This window comes from Telmatherina bonti (genome assembly GCF_933228915.1).
Source record: "Telmatherina bonti genome assembly, chromosome: 8".
NCBI classification, from domain to species: Eukaryota; Metazoa; Chordata; class Actinopteri; order Atheriniformes; family Telmatherinidae; genus Telmatherina; species Telmatherina bonti.
In genome coordinates, this window is record NC_136626.1 from 20,312,753 (window position 1) to 20,336,626 (window position 23,874).

At 40.2% G+C, this 23,874-nt stretch overlaps 1 protein-coding gene across 1 annotated transcript in view; it reads left to right on the top strand.

Annotated features, from left to right (window-relative positions):
- Nucleotides 1-23,874, top strand: part of adgrl2a (adhesion G protein-coupled receptor L2a) — a 63,867-nt gene that overhangs the window by 22,852 nt on the left and 17,141 nt on the right. The window contains exons 3-10 of the mRNA XM_079245258.1: nt 5,951-6,751; nt 17,342-17,635; nt 18,371-18,474; nt 18,763-18,948; nt 19,508-19,546; nt 21,414-21,597; nt 22,347-22,469; nt 23,502-23,707. Of these exons, the coding sequence (XP_079101384.1) occupies nt 5,951-6,751; nt 17,342-17,635; nt 18,371-18,474; nt 18,763-18,948; nt 19,508-19,546; nt 21,414-21,597; nt 22,347-22,469; nt 23,502-23,707 (1,937 nt within the window). The remainder of the gene's footprint in view (nt 1-5,950; nt 6,752-17,341; nt 17,636-18,370; nt 18,475-18,762; nt 18,949-19,507; nt 19,547-21,413; nt 21,598-22,346; nt 22,470-23,501; nt 23,708-23,874) is intronic.

Consider the following 23,874-nt stretch of genomic DNA (forward strand, 5'->3'; position numbering starts at 1 on the left):
AATGCTGCTTATTATATATGAATTCATTTAACCTTCTTTAGACTTGTTTTGGAAATAAGGAAAATCAGTGAAACACATTGTTCCTAGTGTTTTATGTTATGTAGTACTTATGTAAAACTTTTGTATCTGCACAAAAATTTGCAGAAAAGTCAAACACTTTCTAGCAAATATTAATCTGTTTAATTCAGGTGAAAACACTAACTTTTTGTCGTCATATGTAGATTTACTGACATCTGTTTTGTATTGAGACTTATGTCAAATAGAAAACAAAAGGGAAATGGTATCTAAAGATGGGTGGCACATTAAAGGGAAAAAAAAAGAGCACATAGTGTCTTTGTAAGGTGTTAAACTAAATTCAGCGCAATTGCGTTTCTATTTACAAACATATTGGTATTTTGCTGATCTATAGCTGATTTCATTCATATTACAGTGTGGTTCAGCTTTGCTAAAGCTTTCTATGCATGTGTATTAACTTGTAGGACTATATTTTACGTCAGTAAAGCATTAGGGTTATGTACAAAGGCAACTTCCTCAGAGTCGCTTCTAAAAAAAACATCCCATGTTGCTTTTCTGCTCTGTCTCCATTGTCTGGCTTGTTGTTTTGGAGATTGATTTAAGCACAGCAAACACACACACTTGCCTTACTTAGCATACGGACAGCAGGGGAGGCACTGCTGATGACAAAATTTATGTCAAGCAAGTCGTGATCACATGTAGAGACTCAACCATAAATTGACTTTTTAGGCCACAAAGTGCTACAAAAACAGCATCAGTGCAACAAGGCATTAGCTTCAATTACACTATAGAGCTGTTACAAGCAAGGCTATCTTTGAGCCAGAAATACTGCTGGCCCTGAAGGACTGCACAGATCCTTCCCACACTAGATGGCTTCAAATTAAATATTGCCCAACTTGTTTTAAAATAGCCCCAAAACTGGGACATATGCTCACTCCACAGCAGCATTAAGTGACTGCTAACAGGTTTTATTATACGACAACATTCAGAACAAAAAGAAACTATTTAAATGTGTGTGTGTGTGTTTATGGGAAAAAAAATCAAGAGATTTATTCAAACAAAATGACTGGTTAATAGCAACATTAATAATGATAATAGTAATAACAACATATACTCACTAATAACAAGAGAAAGCTGTTTAACCACTAAGCAGAAGGTTGGTAGTTTAAGCTAAAGAGCTTTGGGCATTAAATGGTTAAAGTAAGCATTTTTACGAGATTACTAGTGAGCTCTGAGACTATTTCCTCCATTTTTACAACCAACTAATCAGCTTATATAGAAAATAATCAGAATAATGAAAAATCCCACAAGGTGCAGTTTGAAATAGTTTGGTGCCAGCTGTATAGATTAAACATGTATATTTATTTATTTATTACATTATGGGACTATTATTATTATTATTATTATTATTATTATTATTATTATTATTATTATTATTACTTTAATATTTTGAAATATTTTTCTGTCCCAATTACAGTTTCCAAGTTATACTTACTTTAACTTCCTTAACACAGACAGTACAGGAATTTTATAACAAATTTGTATGATTACATTTTAACAAAGTTTCAGACACCACTTTTTGAAACTTCAACTATTTCACTGTTGTTACATTATTATTAACTTTTTCTTTTTACCATCTTAAACATTTGCTTAAAAAAAAACAAAAAAACAGTCATCCTGATAATTCTTGTCCAAAGCAAACAGAAAAAAACAGGGAAAATTGTTCTCTGGCCTTTTTGTTAGTGTGAAAGTTAAAGGGTTAAAATGGGGAATCAATGCAAAGTAATCCAAAAGACAAAAAGTCTGCTGACTAGTCACAAAACAGATTATACGGGTCCAAAGCTATGCCTAATGTGCTCCAGGTGACTTTATTTGGCCAATAAGAAACACTGTCTGTGCAATTTGCCAATTTGCAGCACACACAGTTTTTTCTCTTTTCTTTCTTTGTTTTATTTTGTTGCTATTGTGTTTGTTTTTCAATATAAAAGTTAGATTAAAAATGGGATGATATTTGAATTGCAAAAATATTCTGCTTGGTAACATGACTGGATTAGAGCACCTTGGACAGACACAGTCTCCCAGAAGTAAAGATGAGCAGAGGTCAGGCATTCTACAAAAGACTGTCTAAAAATATGGGAAGCATTTTCAGCTAAATCTTCCCCAATGTAAAACTGTAGAAACTATGAATGCTTCATCATTCAGCAAAGAAAATCATCTACATTCAGGGAATCTGGAGACATCTCTGCATGACAAGGACAAGCTTGAACAATCAGTACTGGATGTCTGAGATCTTTGGGACACCAGGTGGCATGTCATAAAAATATATAATAACTATAAACATAATTATCTGATAGAAATTATCGCATGGACTCAGGAAGACTTCCACAAATCATTAATTATGAACACACTCATAGTGCAATCCAGAAATGCAGCTTAAACTATTATACAAAGAAGAAGCTAAATGTGAACATGATGCAGACATGACACAGTCTTCTCTAGAGCGATGTTCATTAAAAATGGACTGAGGCAAAGTGGAACACTGCTTTGTGTTTAGATGAATAAAAATTCTGTTAGCAATAAAACAAACTATCAGGATGTTTAAACTATTGCAGAATCCTTTGGACTAAAGGGAAGAGGGCCCATCTGGCTTGTTATCTGCATTCATTTCAAAAGTCTGCATTTCTGATGGTATGGGGATGCTTTAGTGGCTGGTGGAACTGGCAGCTTCCACATCTGGGAAGGCTCCATTAATGCTGGAAGGTATAGTCAGGTTTTAGATCTGCATATCTCCCATCCAGATGTCATCTCTTTCAGGAACAGCCTTTTATGTTTCTGGGACAAAATGCTAAAGCACATACTTCATCTATTACTTGTATTTACACGGAGAAGTAGCTAAAAAAAAAGGTGAAATGTTTACGGCTGTGCCGTCTTCTGGTGGATGCCACATTCTGATTTGTAAGGCCTGTGATTCAGGATGACTCAGTAGACTGTTCAGTTTTTCCACACCCTTTTAAACCAACACTGATGGACCAGTCAACTGGTCTTAAAGACCACACACACATATGCAATTAAAAACAATTCAATTCATAAAATCAAAGCATCTCAATGTGTGTAACAAACACAAGATTGGGTGCCTGAATGCAGCTCTAGTTAGCAGTGCTGGCATCAGCAGCGTTTTTTCCATCCAGTTTGAAGTCCACTGTTTGTTGTTGTAGTTGCTCGAGAGAAGAGATTTTGTTCCAGGTTTTTCACCCTCTCAACCTTATTTTCACCTTCTCATTGAAAGCACTACCAAACAGCACTTCTAACTGGTTTGCAATAATCATTGGAAGATTGGGGGACTGTGTTTGCTGGTCATGTGCCAACAAGTGCCTGCTGACGTGCAATACCGAGACTGGTTTCAGCAGCTAGTATTTATGGTGCCATCTTCCAAACAAGGTAACATATAATTGACAAGTTGGTATTAGTGGACAACCCCATGGCCTTCATCTCTGCAGTGAGGGGTTATACACCGCAACCTTACTGTAGTGTCCCTCTCTACGGTTTGGTCGATGGACTGTTCTTGCTGACGCAGTACAATTTAGTCCTTCCCTGACATTTTCAGTAACCTGAGGAAGATTTTCTCTTCTGGTTGTCCTTACATATCACGCTAATGCACAAGCAGCAGTGTCATCATATGTGCACTGTCAACCACAGTATCTGTTGCTTTATTGAAAATGTTCTCGCAGATCTCACTGTAGAAATCATCACAGGAACTATTCTAATCAAAACTCGAGCCAGAGTAGTTGTCAGGACTGAGACTGCATCAACAACAAGCCATCTTCAAAAGTCATGTCGACTTTTAATTCTGGGCCTTTGAATAATAAAAGCTTAAATTCAACAAAATCATGATGAGACGTTTACGGCTTATTTGTACCATGAAGTTCACCAGTGTGGAAGAATCTGTATTTGCTGTGTTTTGTAGGTCAGTTATTCAGGCTTTTCCTTTAATATGCCACCCATATATACACACACACACACACACACACACACACACACACACACACACACACACACACACACACACATATATATATATATATATATATATATATATATATATATATATATATATATATATATATATATATATAATGATAAAAGATAAAAAATAATCAGAGGTTAAAAGATGTGGATTATGATGGTGGGTGGATTATAAGAGGCATAGTGTACTTCATTTTCAATCACGCTCTAAATACCATATTACTGCTATTGCACTCATAAATGGAGCCACAGCAGCCTTGAGGGTTGTAACATTACCATTATAAGCTACAATAGTTTTTACATCATATATTACTGTCTGTTGAGGTGATCTCACACAAAACATTTAGCAGTTGTTTCAAGCAAAAACTGAATATGTTTTACTTGTGAATTCTAGACATTGAACCAATTTGGAAATACTATTAATGATCAAACTGGCAGTCAGTGGAGAAAAAGATATCCACCCACCGCCATAATGTACAACTAAAAGCAACAAGTGATCTTTTTTTTGTGTGTGCTAATCTTAACCTATTTCCAGTACAGGACCTCGATGGCTGCGAGTTATCTTCCTCATAACTTTCCTTGCTTTAATAGGAGTACCCGTCTTTTTCCATGTCTCATAACGTGTTGCTGCATGTGTAATCACAGCTATGACAGTTAATTCATATTAATCTCTTTTTTCCCTTGCACCCCTTTCATTCTCTCTTCCAACGCTTAAAATAGAAGTGGAGCAAAAAGGTAAATAACAGACACGATCCAAACCCTAGCTCCTTGTTTTGTGGCATCTGGTTGTAAATTACCTATTTTCCCATGGTGGCCTCTACAAACACACTGCAAACGCTTCCTTCAAAACACCCCAACTGTAATGTTAACGGCCAGTGTAGCGCTACAAGGGAAGTGAGGCTGGCCATAACAAAGACAGCACACAAGCAGCCGAAAGATGTAAATGGGGGTGTATTGGCTGCAATCCATAGGGGCATCCTCTTCTTATTCTCCCTGGGTGTTTTTGCTACTCAGCAGAATCTCATATTGCCTGGCTTCCAAACCCTTTCTCATAGCATGCCATGGTAACGGTGTTTCTTGGCCCTCTATTCAAGCTATTGCTTTCTACTGTTCCTTTTTCTCTCCAAGCCCCCCCCCCCCCCCCCCCCCCCCCCCCCCACACACACACACACACACACACTCCCAGTCTTCTACCCATTATTATCATCTGACCACTTGCCTCTCTTTTCTCTGTTGATTCTTATGCCTTTTATACCTCAGAACAACAACCAAAAACACCTCAAGAGACTTTGAATTAAAGTATGCTAAGACCTTAATGTTTGTGACATTTGCACCACTTTGTAATGAAACAATATCTCAGGTTTATAATGTAGCAAAGTTGGTGTAACTAAGACACATCTAAGTACACACATTTTGCAGACTGCTGACTCCTGCTCTCTCATAACCTCTCCCGTCTGTTGCTAAGTGACTTTAGTTTGCTGCATTTTTTTGTTTACAGGACCAATTGTTTTTTTTTTTGTTTTTTTTTGTTTTTTTTTTTAGGTTTTCTTTCTGTTCTGTTTTCCCTTCATTGTGTTCTGTTCAACAGTACATGTCAATGAGGCCAATCTTCTTTTTGTTTCAGACTTCTTTATACATTTAAATAATATGTTTAATAACTTTTTCTATTTCCTTTTTTTTTTCTGTGCACAAAACCAAAATCGGTACACTGCTTGTAAATATTGGCTATAGAAATTAGTTGTGTTTTGGCCACTCTTTAATATGTATTGTTGTTATTGTATTCATTCCTATTGGACAACCTGTAAAACACAATGAAGACCAGTGATTTTTACTGGTATTAAATTTTTGAAGTTTTAAGTTGCACATTTTTAACCTTTGTCTGTTTCTCATTCTACTCTTCTCCCATTACTAGTTTTTCTTTGTCCTGGGACTCTGAAAGCTGTCGGTGACCCTTCCTTTCTATTTGAAGCGGAGCAACAAGCTGGCGCCTGGTGCAAAGACCCACTGCAAGCCGGCGACAAAATCTACTTCATGCCTTGGACTCCTTACAGGACAGACACTTTAATTGAGTATTCCTCCCTGGATGACTTCCAAAATGCTCGGCAAACAATCACCTACAAGCTGCCTCACCGGGTGGATGGGACTGGATTTGTGGTCTATGATGGGGCTGTATTTTTCAACAAGGAGCGTACGCGCAACATTGTGAAGTTCGACCTGCGGACTCGAATCAAAAGTGGCGAGGCAATCATCAATAATGCCAACTACCATGACACATCGCCCTACAAGTGGGGAGGTAAAACAGACATTGACCTGGCGGTTGATGAGAATGGGCTGTGGGTGATCTACGCCACAGAGCAGAACAACGGCATGATGGTAATCAGCCAATTGAACCCCTATACGCTACGATTCGAGGCTACCTGGGAAACAACCTATGATAAGCGCTCAGCCTCCAATGCCTTCATGGTTTGTGGAGTACTGTATGTGGTCCGCTCCACCTATGAAGATAATGAAAGTGAGGTCAGCAAGAGTTTGATTGATTATATTTATAATACCAAACAGAACCATGGGGAATACGTTGATATCCACTTTCCCAACCAATACCAGTACATTGCAGCTGTGGATTATAATCCGCGAGATAACCAGCTCTATGTATGGAATAACTTTTACATCCTGAGATACAACCTGGAGTTTGGCCCACCTGATCCAGCACATGGTAAGAACCCATCATCCATGCATTTCTCCTGCAGACAATAATGTTAGACATCATTGGTGTAATGGTTATTTTATTTGCTGTCAAGTACACTTTGATATTCCCTTCGTATTCCCCCTCTATGTGTCAAGTGTCACAGCCAGCTGGTTTTTAATTTAGAATCTAATATGTGCCAGATATGTTATAGGAAGCTTTGGAGTATAGGAAAGTATCTTGGGGAGTGAAGTGAGCAGGCTCTGTGGTAAACAACACCTCGAAGCCAGTTACCATATCATAAGGGATCAGTATCTTGGGGATTTGGGGAGGTTTACCATCCCAGCGTTCCCTGAGTCCCTGGTGCTAATGCTCCAGGGACCACTGCTAGCATGTCCCTTTTTTCCAGAGTGAGTAAGACAGGAAAAAAGAGAGATATATTTTCACCTGTGGAAACATACATGCCTGGACAGGTGCAAAGTCTGGCCTGGGGCAAGGTTAGATTATCCCTTCAGTGATGCTGAAATTCCAAATCTCCATTGGCCATTAAAACGAGGAAAAAAACATTTTACACTCCGAAACGGAAGTGTAAGGTTCAAGGTTTTTCCTAAGAAGGAGATGGTGGACACAAGGGAAAGGGATCAATCATGTGGGGTCACATCAGCTGCGTATGTTTTTAATTTAGCTGTCAAGAGCTGGACGCAGACTAGCCAAGGCCTGCGATAGCCCTTGCACTGAGAATATAATAACAGTAATTATCCTAATCCCCTCCACACCCTGAGTCCTAACTTCACGTAATACTCAACATAGTCAGTGATGAGCCAAAGAGGTCAAGCAACTTTTCTCCAGATTATCCGAGAGCTCAATATTTATTAATGTGATAGCTCACATTGGTATTGATAGAGCAGAGGCTAGAGCTGCTAAATTGGGTTCAGTCAGTGGAACAGCATCAGACTAGTCAGAATAAGGCAAGCTTTACTGTGACAAAGGATGGAGTCCAGGTTTCAAAGCAGAGGGAATGTGCTAAGGCCTCGCTGCAACAATCACATTCATTAATATTCCACATCTGAATGTTTGAAGTCTTTCCACTGCAAATATGGCTGATACTGAGGTAGTTTTTGAATTGAGCGTTTGCATTTTACAAGTACATTTAGATGAACTGAGAAAGCGCCACAAAGTTAAAATTTTAATCATATTCAAAATGTAGCTTCACACATTCACATGAAGTTACTGAAAATGAGCATATTTTAACTTGTCCCTCAGCAGACAGATCCTCCTGAAGTCGTCATAATTTAACCTTTTCTCATCCAATGGAATGATGATAATTGTGTATTTTCACATGACATTCTGTACACTATAAGCTGGTTATAAATGAAACAAGAACATTCCTCACTTTTGGTGGATATGGATTTAGCTGTGTACAAATGGGCTGTGCACTATATTGATTTGTTCATTTGTTGAATAGACACTGATCACAGATAGCAAAATCAGATTTTCAACGAATATTCCCTGAAATAGCTCAGCAGTCAAGTTATTTGAGTTCAATGAGCCTGAGTGCATAGGAAATACACACAGTTAGACCTCCAAAGAATCGAAAGAAGCCCGCTTCAATTCTCGTTGAGTATGTTTGGAAAGACACACTACCTGACGTACTGTATTAGCTCCTCGGGGTACACATTTTTATTTTAATGTCAGCAAAAACTCTGTTCGCTCTTCTTGACAAATGAGACACGAGCCTGGCCCTGCTGCTGACTAATGTATGTTGAATTGAAGTCGATGAGAGCAAGGGAGAATGGTCCAGGATGATCATCAAGATGTCAATAAACTTGTCCTCCCACATGGCTGATGTTGACACATAAATGATGGCACTTTTTTCTGCCTGTCACAGGACGCCCTCTCTTTGATATCTTGAAGCTTATGTCTTTTCCTGCTTCAGTAAGCAATAAAACAAGCTATCAGAATGCTTTTGTGGTAAAAGTTGACTGCAGTGTTGCGTGCTTCAAAATACAAACAAATAGAAACTCAAATTGAAAAGAACATTTCAGTGTTCAAGTGATTTTAGGCTAAAAAAAAAAAAAAAAAAAGCACCAAGAGTACAACAGAGCAAACAGACTCCGTAAAACATCACCAACTTTAATATGGATAAATTGGAATGACAAAATATGCACAGTCTGAAAGCACAAGCAATTTAAACAGATGGTAATCCTTATAGCAGCAAAGATTCATTGCAATTAGCGTCCAAAGAAGACAAAGAAATGCATCGTTATTGAATCACCATAATCTCTTCAAAATCTCCATTAAAAAATCCAACAAAATGCTTCTACGCGTTCAGGGTTAAATGTTATGGAGAAGCAAGAGTTGTTAATTGTTTCTTCTCCAAAGAAAGAAAATACTTTTTTTTTCCTCATATTTTCCTTCAAGGGAATATCCAAACACGCACAGAAGATGAGTCAGTGGTTGCAGTTGTCGGGAATAGAGGCAGATGCTGTGTGCATTTGCAAATCTACGTTAAAACTCTGATGTCCTACTCACTATATTTCTCAAACATCCTAGTATCTGGTCTCTAGATTCGCTTCGTCATGGAATGCAAAACATCAAAATGATGTTAAGACCGTGTGCGACAGACAGTTGGATTCTTGTCAACTCCAATAACATTGCTTATGTCGAGACAAGCTCATCTCTTGTAGGATTATGAGAGAGTGAATAGGGTCACATCCAACATGCAGCTCTTCTGGAAGTGGACATTAAATGGGTCAGTAAGTCCGACTCTTGGCTTTGAACAGCATCCCCATAATCCACTCATTTAACCACAGTTCTCTGCATGTTTTCCTTTTAGCATACAGGAGCTTATAAAAACACATATTCCTTTGTTGCATCATGTTCTGCATGCGAGATGATTAAATTTAGTTAAATGAGCTATTCCCACAGAAAACTCATAGCACACCCATTTTCATGGACAAACTCCTTATGCATCATATGCGTCCTTAGACCACTTAGTAAGCACTATCACGAGCTATTTTAACACGAAATGTGCACAAAAAGAGCTGCCTCAGTTGGACACGTGAGCCTTTTAGTCATCCCTTGTTGCAGAGCAACCACTTTAATAGTTCAAATGTCAATACATTTGCATTCAGTTTCAAACTTTTGCTGCCCTCTCAAACAGCGCAAATGTAAGCAGGGACTGGAGGAAAGAAAATGACCCAATTTGTTAGAAATTATTAGGTGCAATTCTCTGATATGACTTTCCAATTAGCTTACAGAACTCTGCATGTGGTCAAAATGTTGCTTCATAGTTTGTGTTATAGAAGTGCTTTACAATGCAAAATTGTTCCGCAGCTAGGAATGCATGTGTCTTGTATACATTAGCGGTCACCCTAGAGAGCATACCTCTCACAGTCTGATGAATATACAGCTCTTTAATAAGCACCACAATGATTCATCCTCATCTTCTGCAGTGCTTACAAGCAGGTCAACTTGTGCGTGGCAACATTTAGAGATGAAATATGGGATATGGCGAGGAGAGGTGGACGTTTTCAAAGCAAGAAGCAACCACAAGCTGAAAATGACACCGCTTTGAAAGTACATTTTCCTAGTGGTCATCAGGGTCTCTTTGCTTTTAGTTTACAAGAAAGAATACCTTGTATGCAGAAATTAATGGAAAAATTTCCCTACTCTTCCTTTGATTTATTAACTCAGCAAACATGTTCCTAATAGGCTCATAGTCTCAGTGGTCGTGATGTTTATTTAGTAAATTATGGTTACATTAGAGTAAATAGAAGATAATACTGAGTGTATGCTTGCAGTGGTGTAGTGGTTATCTTGGATTCACAAGTAACTTATGTGTCAGTAGTGTGCCACACTCTCAGCCAGGTTCACAGATTACATTCTGTTTTAAAAAGGTAGTAATAAAACTCAGTGTCAACCAAAATGTCAAATTCGAACTTGACAAACCAGTCTGTGACATCATGCAGTATAAAGCCTCTAGATTGACATCTTGGTTTTCGCTCCTTCTATTATACAAAGGCAAAATTCAGCATTTGAAACCATTTTAATGTGACCAGGTAAAATGGCAGGTGCTTATTTCTCAAACATGCTTGTAAGGGGTATAGGAGCAGAGATCAGGATGCGTTAAGAATGGCCGGTCTGTTTGTTTTCCCAAACAACAATCCTCCCTCTCCGCAGCCTGCTGTCGGCTGCCCAAGTGGACACAGCAGTGTGAAAGGAGAGGTTATCGATGTGGAAAATCACCCGTTTTGTTTTTGTTTGCCAGTCCTCGTGTCTTATTCTCAATGCTATGGTTTCTTTGTCTGTTTCCACCTTATTGTTGTGTTTTTTTTAACCAATAGACCCTTATGTTTTTTATTTCTCTTAACCCTTCACCCACATGAGCTATGCCATCCTTCCCCACACTCTTAAATAAATTTGCATTTAAGTTCAAGTCTGTCTCCTCACATAACCATCTGTGTGACTTTTTTTTTTCCTGAGTACAGGCTAAAGCCCAGGCCAGACTGCTCAAATAATGCCTAGTGGGAGCAGTGCACACTAAATGACTGGATTTAACTAAATCCTGAGCTTTGCCTCCTGGGAAACTACAAACACAACAGAAGGAAAAAAAAAGATGCCCATCACGCACATAAAAATCAGCGATCACACCGCTTACTTACGGCATTCAGAAATATTGTTTCAAGAGCTCGAACAACTTTTTGCAAGAAATTTATTCCTCCTTATTTGCAGCTGTATTCTTTTGCATTTTGAATGTGACCCAGATGACTAAATGACTGCAAAGCAGAGCCATCTTCATCCAAACTCTTGGGAGAATTCATTCAGGTTTGCTATGTATTGTGTCACATTAAGATGCTAGCAGATCTGTTCTGAACTGTTTTATGTGTAAGCTGTGAGGAAATCTTACTCAGTCAGAACACAGTAGGGTGGAAGACTACCCTAATTGCTAGCTTCCGTCCGTTATTCCTCCCGTGTAGCTTTTTAACCATTGATTCTTTCTCCATCATGACCCCTCTGGTCTGATTTATGGCTGCATTCAGCTGTGAATTTGCTGCTTAAAACTGGCCAGCATGAGGTCAAGCAGTCACCTGTTTTCTCTGAATTCTGATCTCGATCTTTGGTATTTCTCCAGTGTGAAAAGACTACAGCCAGTTGCTGTTACCACAAAGAAGGCCATTTCACCTCACACACTTTAACATAATATTTCTCATAATCCCAAGCTGCTAGTTGTGGGGATTTTTCAATTGTTCAAGTTAAACTGCGACACGAAGCAACACCAAATAATAAGCACTCACAACGTGCAAGCGTGTGGGCAACAGTAAACCTGGGGTTATGATTTAGAACGTCACAAAGAGGTGTTTTACATAAAAAAGAGAAAAAAGGAGGTGGGGGAGGGGGTGATTATGGTTGCATTGAGACCTATAGCCAGGGGGATCCACAGTCTCTTGTTTGATTACAGTCAGACTGTGAAACAAGGCGTATTAAGAGAATTATTACTCAGACATCACAATGGTCCCCTACCACTGCCTGACACACGCCTTTGAGGAGATTTATTTCACACAGCCTGATTATTGTGTCTCTGGGAGTCTGCATTCCTCTAATCTGAGCATATGCGGGTTTGCATGAGTTTTTGTGTTACACAGCTGTGTTCGCATGTGTATGCGTGTTTATGCATTTGCAGTCTCACAGATGTGTGTCTGTGCCAAACTGTTAGCAACCACCCTTTTGCATGCACAGCATTACACCTCAGTCTTCGAGGCACACATAGAGTTGATGCTTGAAATTTGAAGCGTGTCTGGTCTTTGTTTCCTGTACTTTGGTGTTTTTTTGTAAGTAGAATTATGTATGAACGCGTACATGTGTTTGTGCACGTGAGTGGGTGTGCACTGGGCGCCTCTGTCCATATGAATCGATGCCATTGTATTGTGGGAGAGAGAAATATTGGAGACAGCAGTAAATAACATAAGCCAGCTATTAGGTTTTGTTCGCCGAGACATGGATGCGTACTGAACACTCTTCACAAGGACATTACTCATGGGAAATTATATGAATTTTCACTCAACTTTCCTCATATTTACTGCTGATACACAAGCAATCACATGTTGCGTTCGCTTCCATAGCTACCAACACAACGCAGAGTGGAAGATGTGTGATCTGTTTTCCTTTGTGTGTTATTGTTACATTTTGAAATGCATTATAACCATGTTATAAGTCATCACACTGTTTCATACGCATGAAGCGCTTCAGCTCAATCTGAACCTAGATGCATCCACAAACGGCAGATATGCACACACACACAAAAAAAAAAAAGATATTTTAGGAGAATACTTAGAAAATTATTGACATTGTTTGCTCAACAGTTCAGCGCCTTATTCCCATTAACTACGTTCTGTGTCAAATAGCATAAAGTGGAATGGTATTAACTCATTTATTTTCTCCTCACCACTGTCTCCCAAACACCTTGCAAAGGCCAAACATCCTTTGAAGGTAAAAACAGGCCTTGAATTATTTGAGGTTCCATTGGCTCGTTAATTTTTGCTATTCCTCCTCCATTAGGATGTGATTACCACTAAGGGGCCACATTTCAGTGTACAAAAGACACAAGTCTTTTACCTAAGCACAAAGTAATTCTCCCAGAGAGATGTGAACAAAGAAGTAAACCTCCTATGAAGGCTTGATTCACATCATCATGAGATTATTCCACGACAGAGCAGGGGATAGAGGAGGGAATGAGGCAGATGGAATGGTTCTTTTAAGTTTTTATGTGGCAAATTATCTGAAGCAAACCCTAAATGTGTGTTCCCTTACCATTTTCTCCTCCATCAAAAGATAAACAGTACCTGATAATGTGTGTGAAACATTAGTCTGATGAACAACCATGCAGCGTACGCTGAAAGTGAAGCTATTAAACATAATATAACAGACACACGCGCTGTCAGTTTCCATTTGTCACTCCGCCATGAATACTCAATCCCAGCAAAGTCTCATCTAGGCTCTATGGGAGCATGGGTTTCGCTGTGGGTATGTGTTCTTGAGTTCTTACTATACATGTATATATTATAGTTTGACGGCATTTGACAAACTCCTCTCCTGACTCCTCTCCTCAGGTCACATCTCGACGTCTGTCACCAATCTCAGACCTGTAACCCAAGCAATATTAACAACAATATGTGAGCAGTGAATCACACAAAGAGGTTATGAATAAGTCTGTCCTGTCGATTGGCAGCGCTTTTGAGACTATCGGTCCATGCTCTCACACTCTGTGACAGCTAATTGAAGCTTCCCCTTGGGCTGAGTGCAGCAGAGATGTAATAATCAAGGATCCTGTCCTGGTTTTTTTTTTTTTTTTGCTGCATAGCCCATATGCAGAGCTGGCTTCTTTTATCACAATCAAAGGAATATTATACAGGGAAAGGATTCAGCGCTGTCAGACTTGTGTTGCCGCATTTGAAAGCTTGGATGTTTAGACCATGTTATGAATCAGGGAAAAAGTATGGCAGAGGCTGCTGCAGCACTGGCAGCAGATCAATACCAATCCCTCACAGCCTGTACTTATAAACTTATCCACTTAGACATCTTTGTGAAGTAGTGACTACCTGAGAGGAGTGTCCATTTGAATACTTATGGGTTAATTCCTCCCACTTTCATTGGATTAAATTAAACCAAGCTTTGGCATAAAGGTAATAAGATTATTGTGTGGCTGGCAGGATTACTGGCTGACACGCCGAGTACACTAGAACAGCAGTGGTCAGAGAGGCGGCATTGTTTATGCACAAATCTCACTGGGAAGTATTGCCCACGTTCACATTAGCCTTTTTCACACAGGAAAGAGGATTACTTTGTATCGTAAACATGACATGAAACCCCCCAACAGGATTATTTTAGACCCATTATATAATGTGCTCTCCTCATAATATCCCTCATTAATGAAGCTCTTTAAAGTACAGCTGTATTCCATGGTAGCGTGGACACAGACCGGCCATTTTTAGCAAATGCCAGGACAGTTTTATTTTTGTCACACAAATAGTTTTGGAATGGGGCGCTTTATTCTTCAACAGGGCGCTTCAGGAAAGCAAAACCCATTAGCTTTATCCTCCAAATAATCCAGTCTAGCCTTAATTATCTCTCCAGTTATATTTGTGGTGGCACATGTTAAAAGAATAGGAAAAAAAAAAACCTTCAAAGACATTGAACTGTACCTGCTACAGGGCATTAAACTGTTGAATGAGAGTGTAGACAAGATACAGTTGATACAGTTGTTAGTTGACATGCTAAAGGAATGTGCTTGGATTGCAGCAGATGACTTTTTGATTTATTGGCTGGAGTTCTAAGAGCTTTATCTTAAATCATGCCGCCAAACAGTGATTCATTTTCGTTTTATTTCTGTCTGGATTCGAAACCTCTCACCCATGGAGACTGAGATCTTATCTTGCATACTTTGGAAATGAGAAACCTTTAAAGGGCCTCACAGTTTCTTGGGAGTCTTCTGGATGTTTGCCAGGCAACTCTGACCCAGATATTTAAAAAGAAACAATAATAATGTTTTACAGGCTATATGGAGACATTGATTGCCATGAGATGGTGCAAAGACAAATGCAACTAGAAGTTTGCAAAGTTATGAGAATTAATTTTTGGTGGTTTTTGCTATCTCCTCTGCGAGTCTTCTAAGTGCCGCTTATAGCAATAAAAGGGTATTTGTCCAGGACTGAGACAGCCATTTCTCCCAGCCAGCTAAATGCTAGTGATGACAGGACACTAAGCACAGGTTGTCTCTCAACTGCTGTGACAGGCCGTGCAGCCGAGAATTTCACTGCGTTGAGTAAAAAGATGCAGGTAGGGAGGGAGGGACGAGAGAGGAGGAGGCTGAGGTGAAACCAGCCGGCCAAATCTGCCTTCAGCTCAGTGTCAAAACAGCCAGTCAGCTGTGTACACCGTCATGTCACCTGCTTGTGTTTGTGTAGGTGTTTGTGTGTGTGTAGTTCTCTCGCCCCCAACAGGAGGAAACACACAGAGACATCTCCTCTGGTCAATAGAGCCTAATTCGCCACAGGTAGCGACCAGCCTCAAAGGCGATTTCCCTTCAGCTCAACTGTGCTGAAGCCTTTCATCCTCACCGTGGGGCCGACAGTGATAGTAGCAGTTGTGTGCCTGTGTGTGCATGTGTGTGTAGGGGAGGGTTTGAGCTTGCTATCAGCCAGACCCATTATCCAATGGAAGCAACAGATATGGAGGTGTTGTCGCCTGGGGTCTGTCTGCTTCTCCTTCAATCCGGGAGAAGACAGAAACCGTCCTCTTGCTCCTGAGTTCGGCCCCATTGTTTCTGAATTTTCCTGTCATCATCCTCTGTGTGTGCCTGTATTTCCCACCTCCTTCTCACTCTGCTCCCTTTGTCCTCCGTCTACCTCTGAAATACCCCCCCAACCCCAACCCCATCATCCTCTTTCTGTCACACTCTCGTCTATGTTTTCACCACTGGTTGTACTACTGAGAACTGCTGCGTTCAACTCAAGCACTGTAACAGCACCTCTTCACATTCTCTGCATGCTCTACAGGCAGCCTAATGGAGGAAATCAAAGTACTCAAATGCGATTAGATTCAGTATGCACATGGCATTCCAATCAGAGCTCCTTAGATTGATGTAGCTTATCCTTTTAAACTCAACCTGCAAAAAAAAAAAATAAAAAGGAAAAGAAAAACAAAGCGGTTAATGGTTTCTTTTAACATTTGTTGGTGTGAAGTTGTTTTTTCTTTGTGGGTAAAAGTTGGTGTTTATCAACATTTCATCTATGAAATGCTGTCATGTTTTATGTTTTTTCTTTTTTTTTTTTCTTTTTTTGTGAAATGTAATTACAGTGTTACTCACACTCCTCTGGTGTATCTCATGAAAAATGTCCTCATAGGTTTTTCCTTAGTGGCTCATGTTAAATGTAAGGAGAGTACTATTTCCTCCTTTCCCCCAGACTGAGACATATTGTTTTTGCCCAGGGCATTGCATGAGTTACTGCACACCTGCTTTATCAGAGTATGAGTTGTTGGGAGAAACAACTGTAAAATGAATGTTCTGGCACCATGGCTATACATACTGGTCTGTGTTGCTCTAGTGAAATCTAATCAGCCATGCCACAGAAATCTCCCAGGCAAGAATGATTGCCAGACTCGAGGATGTTACTGTAATTATTGTCTTGTTCGCCTCAGACTGAGTGCACGGGATGAACTATAGTCAAAGGGAAAGGATATACGCTTGTTGCACAAAGCACTTAGCGACAATCCACATGACAGGGTACTTGGATATGTAAGCATGACAATGTTGGATATGTGCAGAATAACATTGTGAAGGGATGGGGATGCAGGACATCTCGCTAACGGATGGTCAAAATACTCTACATTCTCCCCACCAAAGAGCTGACTTCACCATGAAACCAGAGGTCAAAGAACCAGATGTTTGTTATTTTTGTTCACAGTGCTGCATCATATTTTTATAAGATGTATAAATGTGACCAAACGAGAAGCATACTTCATTAATCATGGCTGCAGTCGTGTTTTATCACATCACATGTTAGTGCGCCAGCCAATTGTAATGCCTTTTTTTTTTTTTTTTACCTTTTCCATCTTCCACAGCACCACCTCTGTCGGAAGTCACCACATCCACTCAGCCTCAGAGAACGACAACCGCAGCCACCACAACCACAGTGCACTGGGGTGTGGCCAACACTACCACCACAACAGGGCTGAAGGAGGGCAGGGGGGCGCCCAAGCCGCCTCCTGTAATTCCACAGACTACGTCTCCTCCTCCCCTGGAGTCGTTCCCGTTACCTGAGCGCTTCTGCAAGGCGACTGAAAAAAGAGACATAATGTGGCCTCAGACCCAGAGAGGCATGCTTGTGGAGCGACCTTGTCCCAAGGGAACACGAGGTAAACAGAGCTCCCTTTCACCTCAGGGTCGTGTTCTCTCTGTAGTCGGTATGACCCAAAGCATCTCAAGCGTTCATTCACGCATTTGTTAGATCTGGCTGATATTCGCACATGCCGGGATATTTTTTATCTAAAAAAAGAGCACAAGTGGCAGAGAATCAATGAAACAATTTGTTATGGTGTTAGGCTTTAGCTGTGTCATTCTGCGTCAGAACCTGATTAGGCGATGTGTAACGGCTGTGTTGGGGAGTGAGAAGGCTCACTTGTTTTCTCCAGAGCTTGCAGTGGAGGCATGCATTCCTGTTTTTGATTGTGTGTGAAATCGTGCTCAGACTTCATCAGACATGGAGCTGATTAGGAGAGAAAAGAAAATTGCTGCCACTTTGTAGCAAAGCCAGGTGCAAGGTGTTGCAAATATTTCCAGAAAACAATTTGACCAAAATAAAACTGGTGATTGGTGTTTGGAGTTAACTGGTTTCCTCAATCTCAGTGGAAATAGTCTGCGACGCTCACTAGACTAAAAAAAAAAAACAACAAAACAAAACAAAAAAAAAAAGACAATAAAATATTTTTCCTTCTACGTCCGCAGTAGAATTATGATTTTACACAGTTTCTTCCTTTGATTTATGTTCTTGTCATTTGTTGTTCTGCAAATGACCTAACAGGAGAAAAAAGAAATAGAATCTGATTTGACTTGATTAAACTTGAATATTCTTTTCTTGTTTTCCCTGCCAGGCACAGCCTCTTATTTATGTGTTCTTTCCACTGGGGACTGGCACCCAAAGGGCCCAGATCTCAGCAACTGTACCTCCCACTGGGTCAACCAAGTGGCCCAGAAGGTTTGTATGAGCTCTGCATTATCTTCCTCCCTATAAGTGGAAAGTGCAGATGGAAAAACAAGGAAGGGTTATTTGGAATAGTAGAAATTTGCACTTTGCAAGGATTATAGCTTTAAATTTGCTCGCAGATGGCAATAAAAAAATCTATGTCTGCATTACCAGTGTTACGCCCTGGCATTTCAAACACTCACTCGAGTGTGATGCATTGTTGGAAATGTAGCTACAAAGAACCATCCAAGGCTGTCTTCTTCTGTTCTTGTCAACATTATTCACTCTCTGCTCCTGCAGATCCGCAGCGGTGAAAATGCAGCTAATTTGGCCAACGAGTTAGCCAAGCACACCAAAGGCCCCGTATTTGCCGGGGACGTCAGCTCCTCAGTGCGCCTGATGGAGCAGCTGGTGGATATCCTGGATGCTCAGCTCCAAGAGCTGAGACCCAGTGAGAAGGATTCTGCAGGAAGGAGTTTCAATAAGGTAACCACAACTACCAAACTTCTTTTCCATAATGACAAAAATATGAAATCAGTTTTTTCTTGATGCTATCTTGAGCTGTTCTGCAGTGAGATTTAAGATGACTTCTATACTTAATGGATGAGATAATGGCCTTATTTGTTAGGTTAGTTAAGTTCATGGTTTGAAATCGAGCTAAAAGGCAAGTTACTAACGTAGCAAAAGAGAAACACTTGTAATGTTTTTAAAATTGACACATAGCAGATATCATGGTTATATTTATGCATTCGTTTGTATTACTACATTGCCTGTGCTAATTAATTGTCACGTGTCATGTGAGCGTAAAAACCAAATACACCATTGTCAATAATACCAGCCACATCCCTTTTTTTTAAAAATAGGCTTGTGCATAAACAGGTCTGTGGCACAAGGCGATGAGGATTGGCTACTTATTAGATAGTTTGTACATCCAGCACTCAGACATGGCCTTTTTTTTTTTCTCCACATACTCTTGAACTTGTGCAAATTATTTGTCTCTATTTGTTATCTTTTCTTCTTCTTTTCTAATAAAAAACAAAAAAAGCTTCAAAAGCGAGAAAGGACATGCAGGGCATACATGAAGGTACTGAAGCAATGCTTCTGTCCACTCTGCTTGCTGCTGTCCCCTCTGTTCCTGCACCAATCTATGTGCCCCAGCCCAAGTTCAGCAGCATGTACCTTATGCACTGTCATGTACTCCCTCCTCCCTGTGCTTCCTGCTTCTCTGAGTATGTGCTTGACATGGCCACAGTTTCATTGAAAGTGCTCTCTAAGACAAAAGTGAAGTCATCTCCCATCAGTGAGCTGGCTTCATTTGATCGGGTGTGTCTCTGTGTTGTTCTCCTCTCTCCACATCGACAGCTATGATTTAAACGTCATTCATTCCGCATTCTCTGTCTTATGTTGATTGTGTTTCCTTAAGAGAGCCAATCTGAATGCATAACTCCTCAACCCAAGTTCACCCAATCTCTTTCATTATCGATTCAAGGCTTTATGGCTATTTCTTTTGTTCGTCCTGCAAGAGCTCGCTGTTATATTCACTTGTCCAGACTTGATTCATTCGAACCTCTTTTATATCAAAGGCCACCGCCTGACCTTTCACTGCATTTAGGGTAAAAACAGGGGTTGTTGTTTAACAAGGACACAGGTCTTAGGTAATTTTTTTGTAATTTGTTCGAGCACAGACCTGTAGCTGCAGGGTAACTGCAAGTAAATGTTCAGGTCAAACTTTTTTTCTTTTCTCAAGAGCCTCACAGGGTAATCTTTAGATATCAGTGTTTTTCGGCCTCATATCCATCCAGTATGTGGAACATCAGTGTCCTACTACACCTGTCTCCAGTACAACACATGCACTTCCCCAAAACTGAATCTAAATCTGTCCTTTGCGAGGGTATTAAAATAGATCAAGCTAATTAGCCAATAGACAGACACACGCTCACAAATGAAGCGGGAAAGTAGAGGAAAAAAACATATATTTAGCAGTAACTGCCCCCCCACCCCAACCCCTCTCATGTTACATCATTCCTTTACTTCCTGATCTAGATTTAAATTGAAAGATGGTGACACTGTTAGACTGCTGTTATTGATGTAAATCACAACATTCATTGGACTAATGACAGCGTGAGGGGAAGTGGGACAGTGATTGTTGAGTCAGCATTATCTGACATCTGCCAGACTCGGCACAACATCGCATTAGCTGTCCCCCAACCCATTCCACCAGACGTCACCAACATTGATTACCTGATTAGACACATTGATTTTATTATTTCCCTAAGTTACCTTGCATTGTCTGGATCCCCCCTCTCCCAATTTATTCTCTGTCTCTCTAAGCTTTGAGGTTCTTTGAGGCCGGACAATGTTTCCTGCTGCAGTTTTAACAGTCATATCGGGCACATTTCCATGATCTCTTTAGAGCCTTTCGCAGGGTGACTCAGTTGTACAGTTGTTCACCGAGCTTTGCAATTAGAGAATTTTAATTGAGAACAGCTTCAGATACTTTCATCAGCCCATCTCTTATTATCCTGGTGTAAGAGAGCCCTGATAGGCTCAGTTCTGTGCAGCCCAAAGTGTTTGCCTTGGTCCTATGTCCTTGAGAGAGGAATTGAATCCGTAACCGTCGGTGATGCACGTGTTCAACTCTCTCAGCACGTCCCTTTTTTATTATTTAAAAAAAAAAAAAGACATCTGCCAGATTCAATAAATGTCTGATTAAAAGTCCGTGCTATGTATATAATCCAAAAATAGATCAATAAATAAATGTCCATGTTTATTTGATGTCTTCAGGATGTCATGCTTCAAGCACAGCACTTCATTCATTCCAATGTGTGCATGTCACTACTTACTGTGTGTTTTCAAGCAACGTTTTTTTTTCTTTTCCTTTTATTTTGTCCATCAGTTATTCAGATATCTTTTCTGTCTTCCGTCTGTCTATATTGTCTGCTTTGATTCAGGCCATTGTGGACACAGTAGACAACCTTCTGCGACCAGAGGCCCTGAAGTCCTGGCAGGACATGAACAGCACTGAGCAAACCCATGCAGCCACCATGTTGCTGGACACTCTGGAGGAGGGCGCCTTTGTCCTCGCCGACAACCTCATGGAACCTGCCATCGTCAAAGTTCCCGCAGATAACATTAGTAAGTAAAGAGTTAAGAGTCAGTAAAAGACAAGCTTTTATAATCTACACGAGCTCAGTTTATTAGATTACATGAAGTTCATTGAAAGTGACACTCCCGTGATAGGAAAATATGGCTTGCTTATAAAAAAGGGCTTTGTTTTCCTAAGAAGTGCTTAAACCCCGAGGGAAGAGAAAAACAACGCATATTAGGTTTAAAGAGCTGCTTACTGACAAAGTGATAAATACCAGACAATTAAATAGACTGGATTCTCTGATTGTACGTGCTTACTTTATAAATGCACGCTTCTAGACCTTGTAACTCTATACATTAATGCGAACATTAGCCTGCTGTGGAGAGAGAAAAAATACTTTGTTCTTCCACTGTCTTCTCTTTCTTCAGCTGGCAGAACACAGAGTAGTCTTTTTCTTTTTTTTTTGCCCCTCCACTGTTTTATTAATTTTACTGAGTGCCTCGCTAGGACAAAACAATGACTTTGTGATTGACATTTTTATTGTACAGTTCACTCTCGCTAAGATTTGGTGTTCACATGACACATTCATGCATTCTTTGCACGCTGGAATTGTTGGAGTAGAATTGTCAAGAAGAAAGCTCTGGCATCAACATTTCCCTCTTCTGTTATTTACCCTGTTAATCTGAATCTGAAAATCTATAATAACCGATGGCCTTTTTTTTTTCTGTGTGGATTTTTTTTTTTTTTCCTTTTTCTTTTTTTTCTAACTGATTCCCTGTCCATATTTTCCTGACAGTCCTGGATGTTTATGTGCTCAGCACTGATGGTCAGGTCCAGGACTTCAAATTTCCTCAATCCAGCAAGAGTGGGATCTCAATCCAGTTGTCAGCTAATACTGTAAAGCTGAACAGTCGGAATGGTAAGCTACGGAAAAGACAGACTGACGAGTAAAGTGATCTGTGAGCTAATTACATTTTTAAAAAAAAGGAACTTAAAAAGTGAGAAGACTACATGGTTCTGTAATTTCAGCCAGAGATATAATAAGCTACTTATAGATGCTTTGTTTCATTATGTCTCACTTGTCCTCTTCATACTGGTCATGTGTTCAATATTTTAAATGTAATTACTAAACTGAATACTAGCGTTTTAGTACTTTTAATGATTTCTCATCACATAATATTTTTTTTCATATGCATTGTCTGAGTCAGGGGTGTGAAACTGGTCTTCAAGGGCCGCTTTCCTGCAGGTTTTTATTGTTTTCATGCTCCAACACGTCTGATTCAAATCAAACAGATCTAACAGCTTCTTGTCTACTTTTTTTTTTTTTTTTTTCATAATGGCCCGTTTATTTTAGTCAGGTGTGTTTGGATCAGGTGGAGAACAACAACCTGCAGGATAGCGGCACTCAAGCACCAGAGTTTTACACCTGTGGTCTAAATCAGGGGACCCCAAGTCTAGTTCTGAAGGCCCATCTGCAGGGCCGGATTAAAAGTGCACAGGTCCCTGGGTCCACAGTGTTCCTGGAGGCCCCTTCCCCACTTTAACATTTTGAAAATTGTGAATGATACTCTGTGAAATGACATTTCTAACATCTCTCAGCCAGTGGTACCAGTAGCAATACACTAGACACTGTGCTGTAACTATTTATCTACATTTTGTTTCATGTCCAAACTACGTGGCCCCGACATGGGACCCAAGTGGGTGTGGGCCCCTGGACCTGTGCCCATAATGCCCATTCAATAATCTGACCTTGCCCATCTGAGTCAAATAAACGGCTCCATAGCAGACTTGTCCAGAGCTTGTCAGAGATCCATTTAGTTTTAATCAGGTGTGTTGCAGCAGGGACACAACTAATACCTGCAGGGTAGTGGGCCGGATAGGATTGAGGATCACTGCTGTAAATCATGCAAAATATATTTTTTGTCTTACTCTGATATCTTTCACCCCACAGGAGTTGCCAAACTGGTTTTTGTGCTGTACAAAAACCTGAGCCAGTTCCTGAGCACAGAGAACGCCACCATCAGGATGGCCAATGAGGCTTATGGCCGCAACGTGTCGGTGGCCGTCAACTCTGACATCATCGCAGCCTCGATCAACAAAGAGTCCAGCCGTGTATTCATTAATGAACCAGTGATTTTCACCCTGGAGCACATTGATGTGAGTCTCGCTGCAGGAATGAATGGAGGGGTCATATTAAAAAACACCAGGAGGGAACAGCCAGAGCAGACAGGGATCTGCAATTTGAATTGTAAATGTCTGACTAGGTCAGTTGGCAGTTTATTTAAGTCATTGAACATCAAATTAAAGGAGTCTTTAGAACCTAA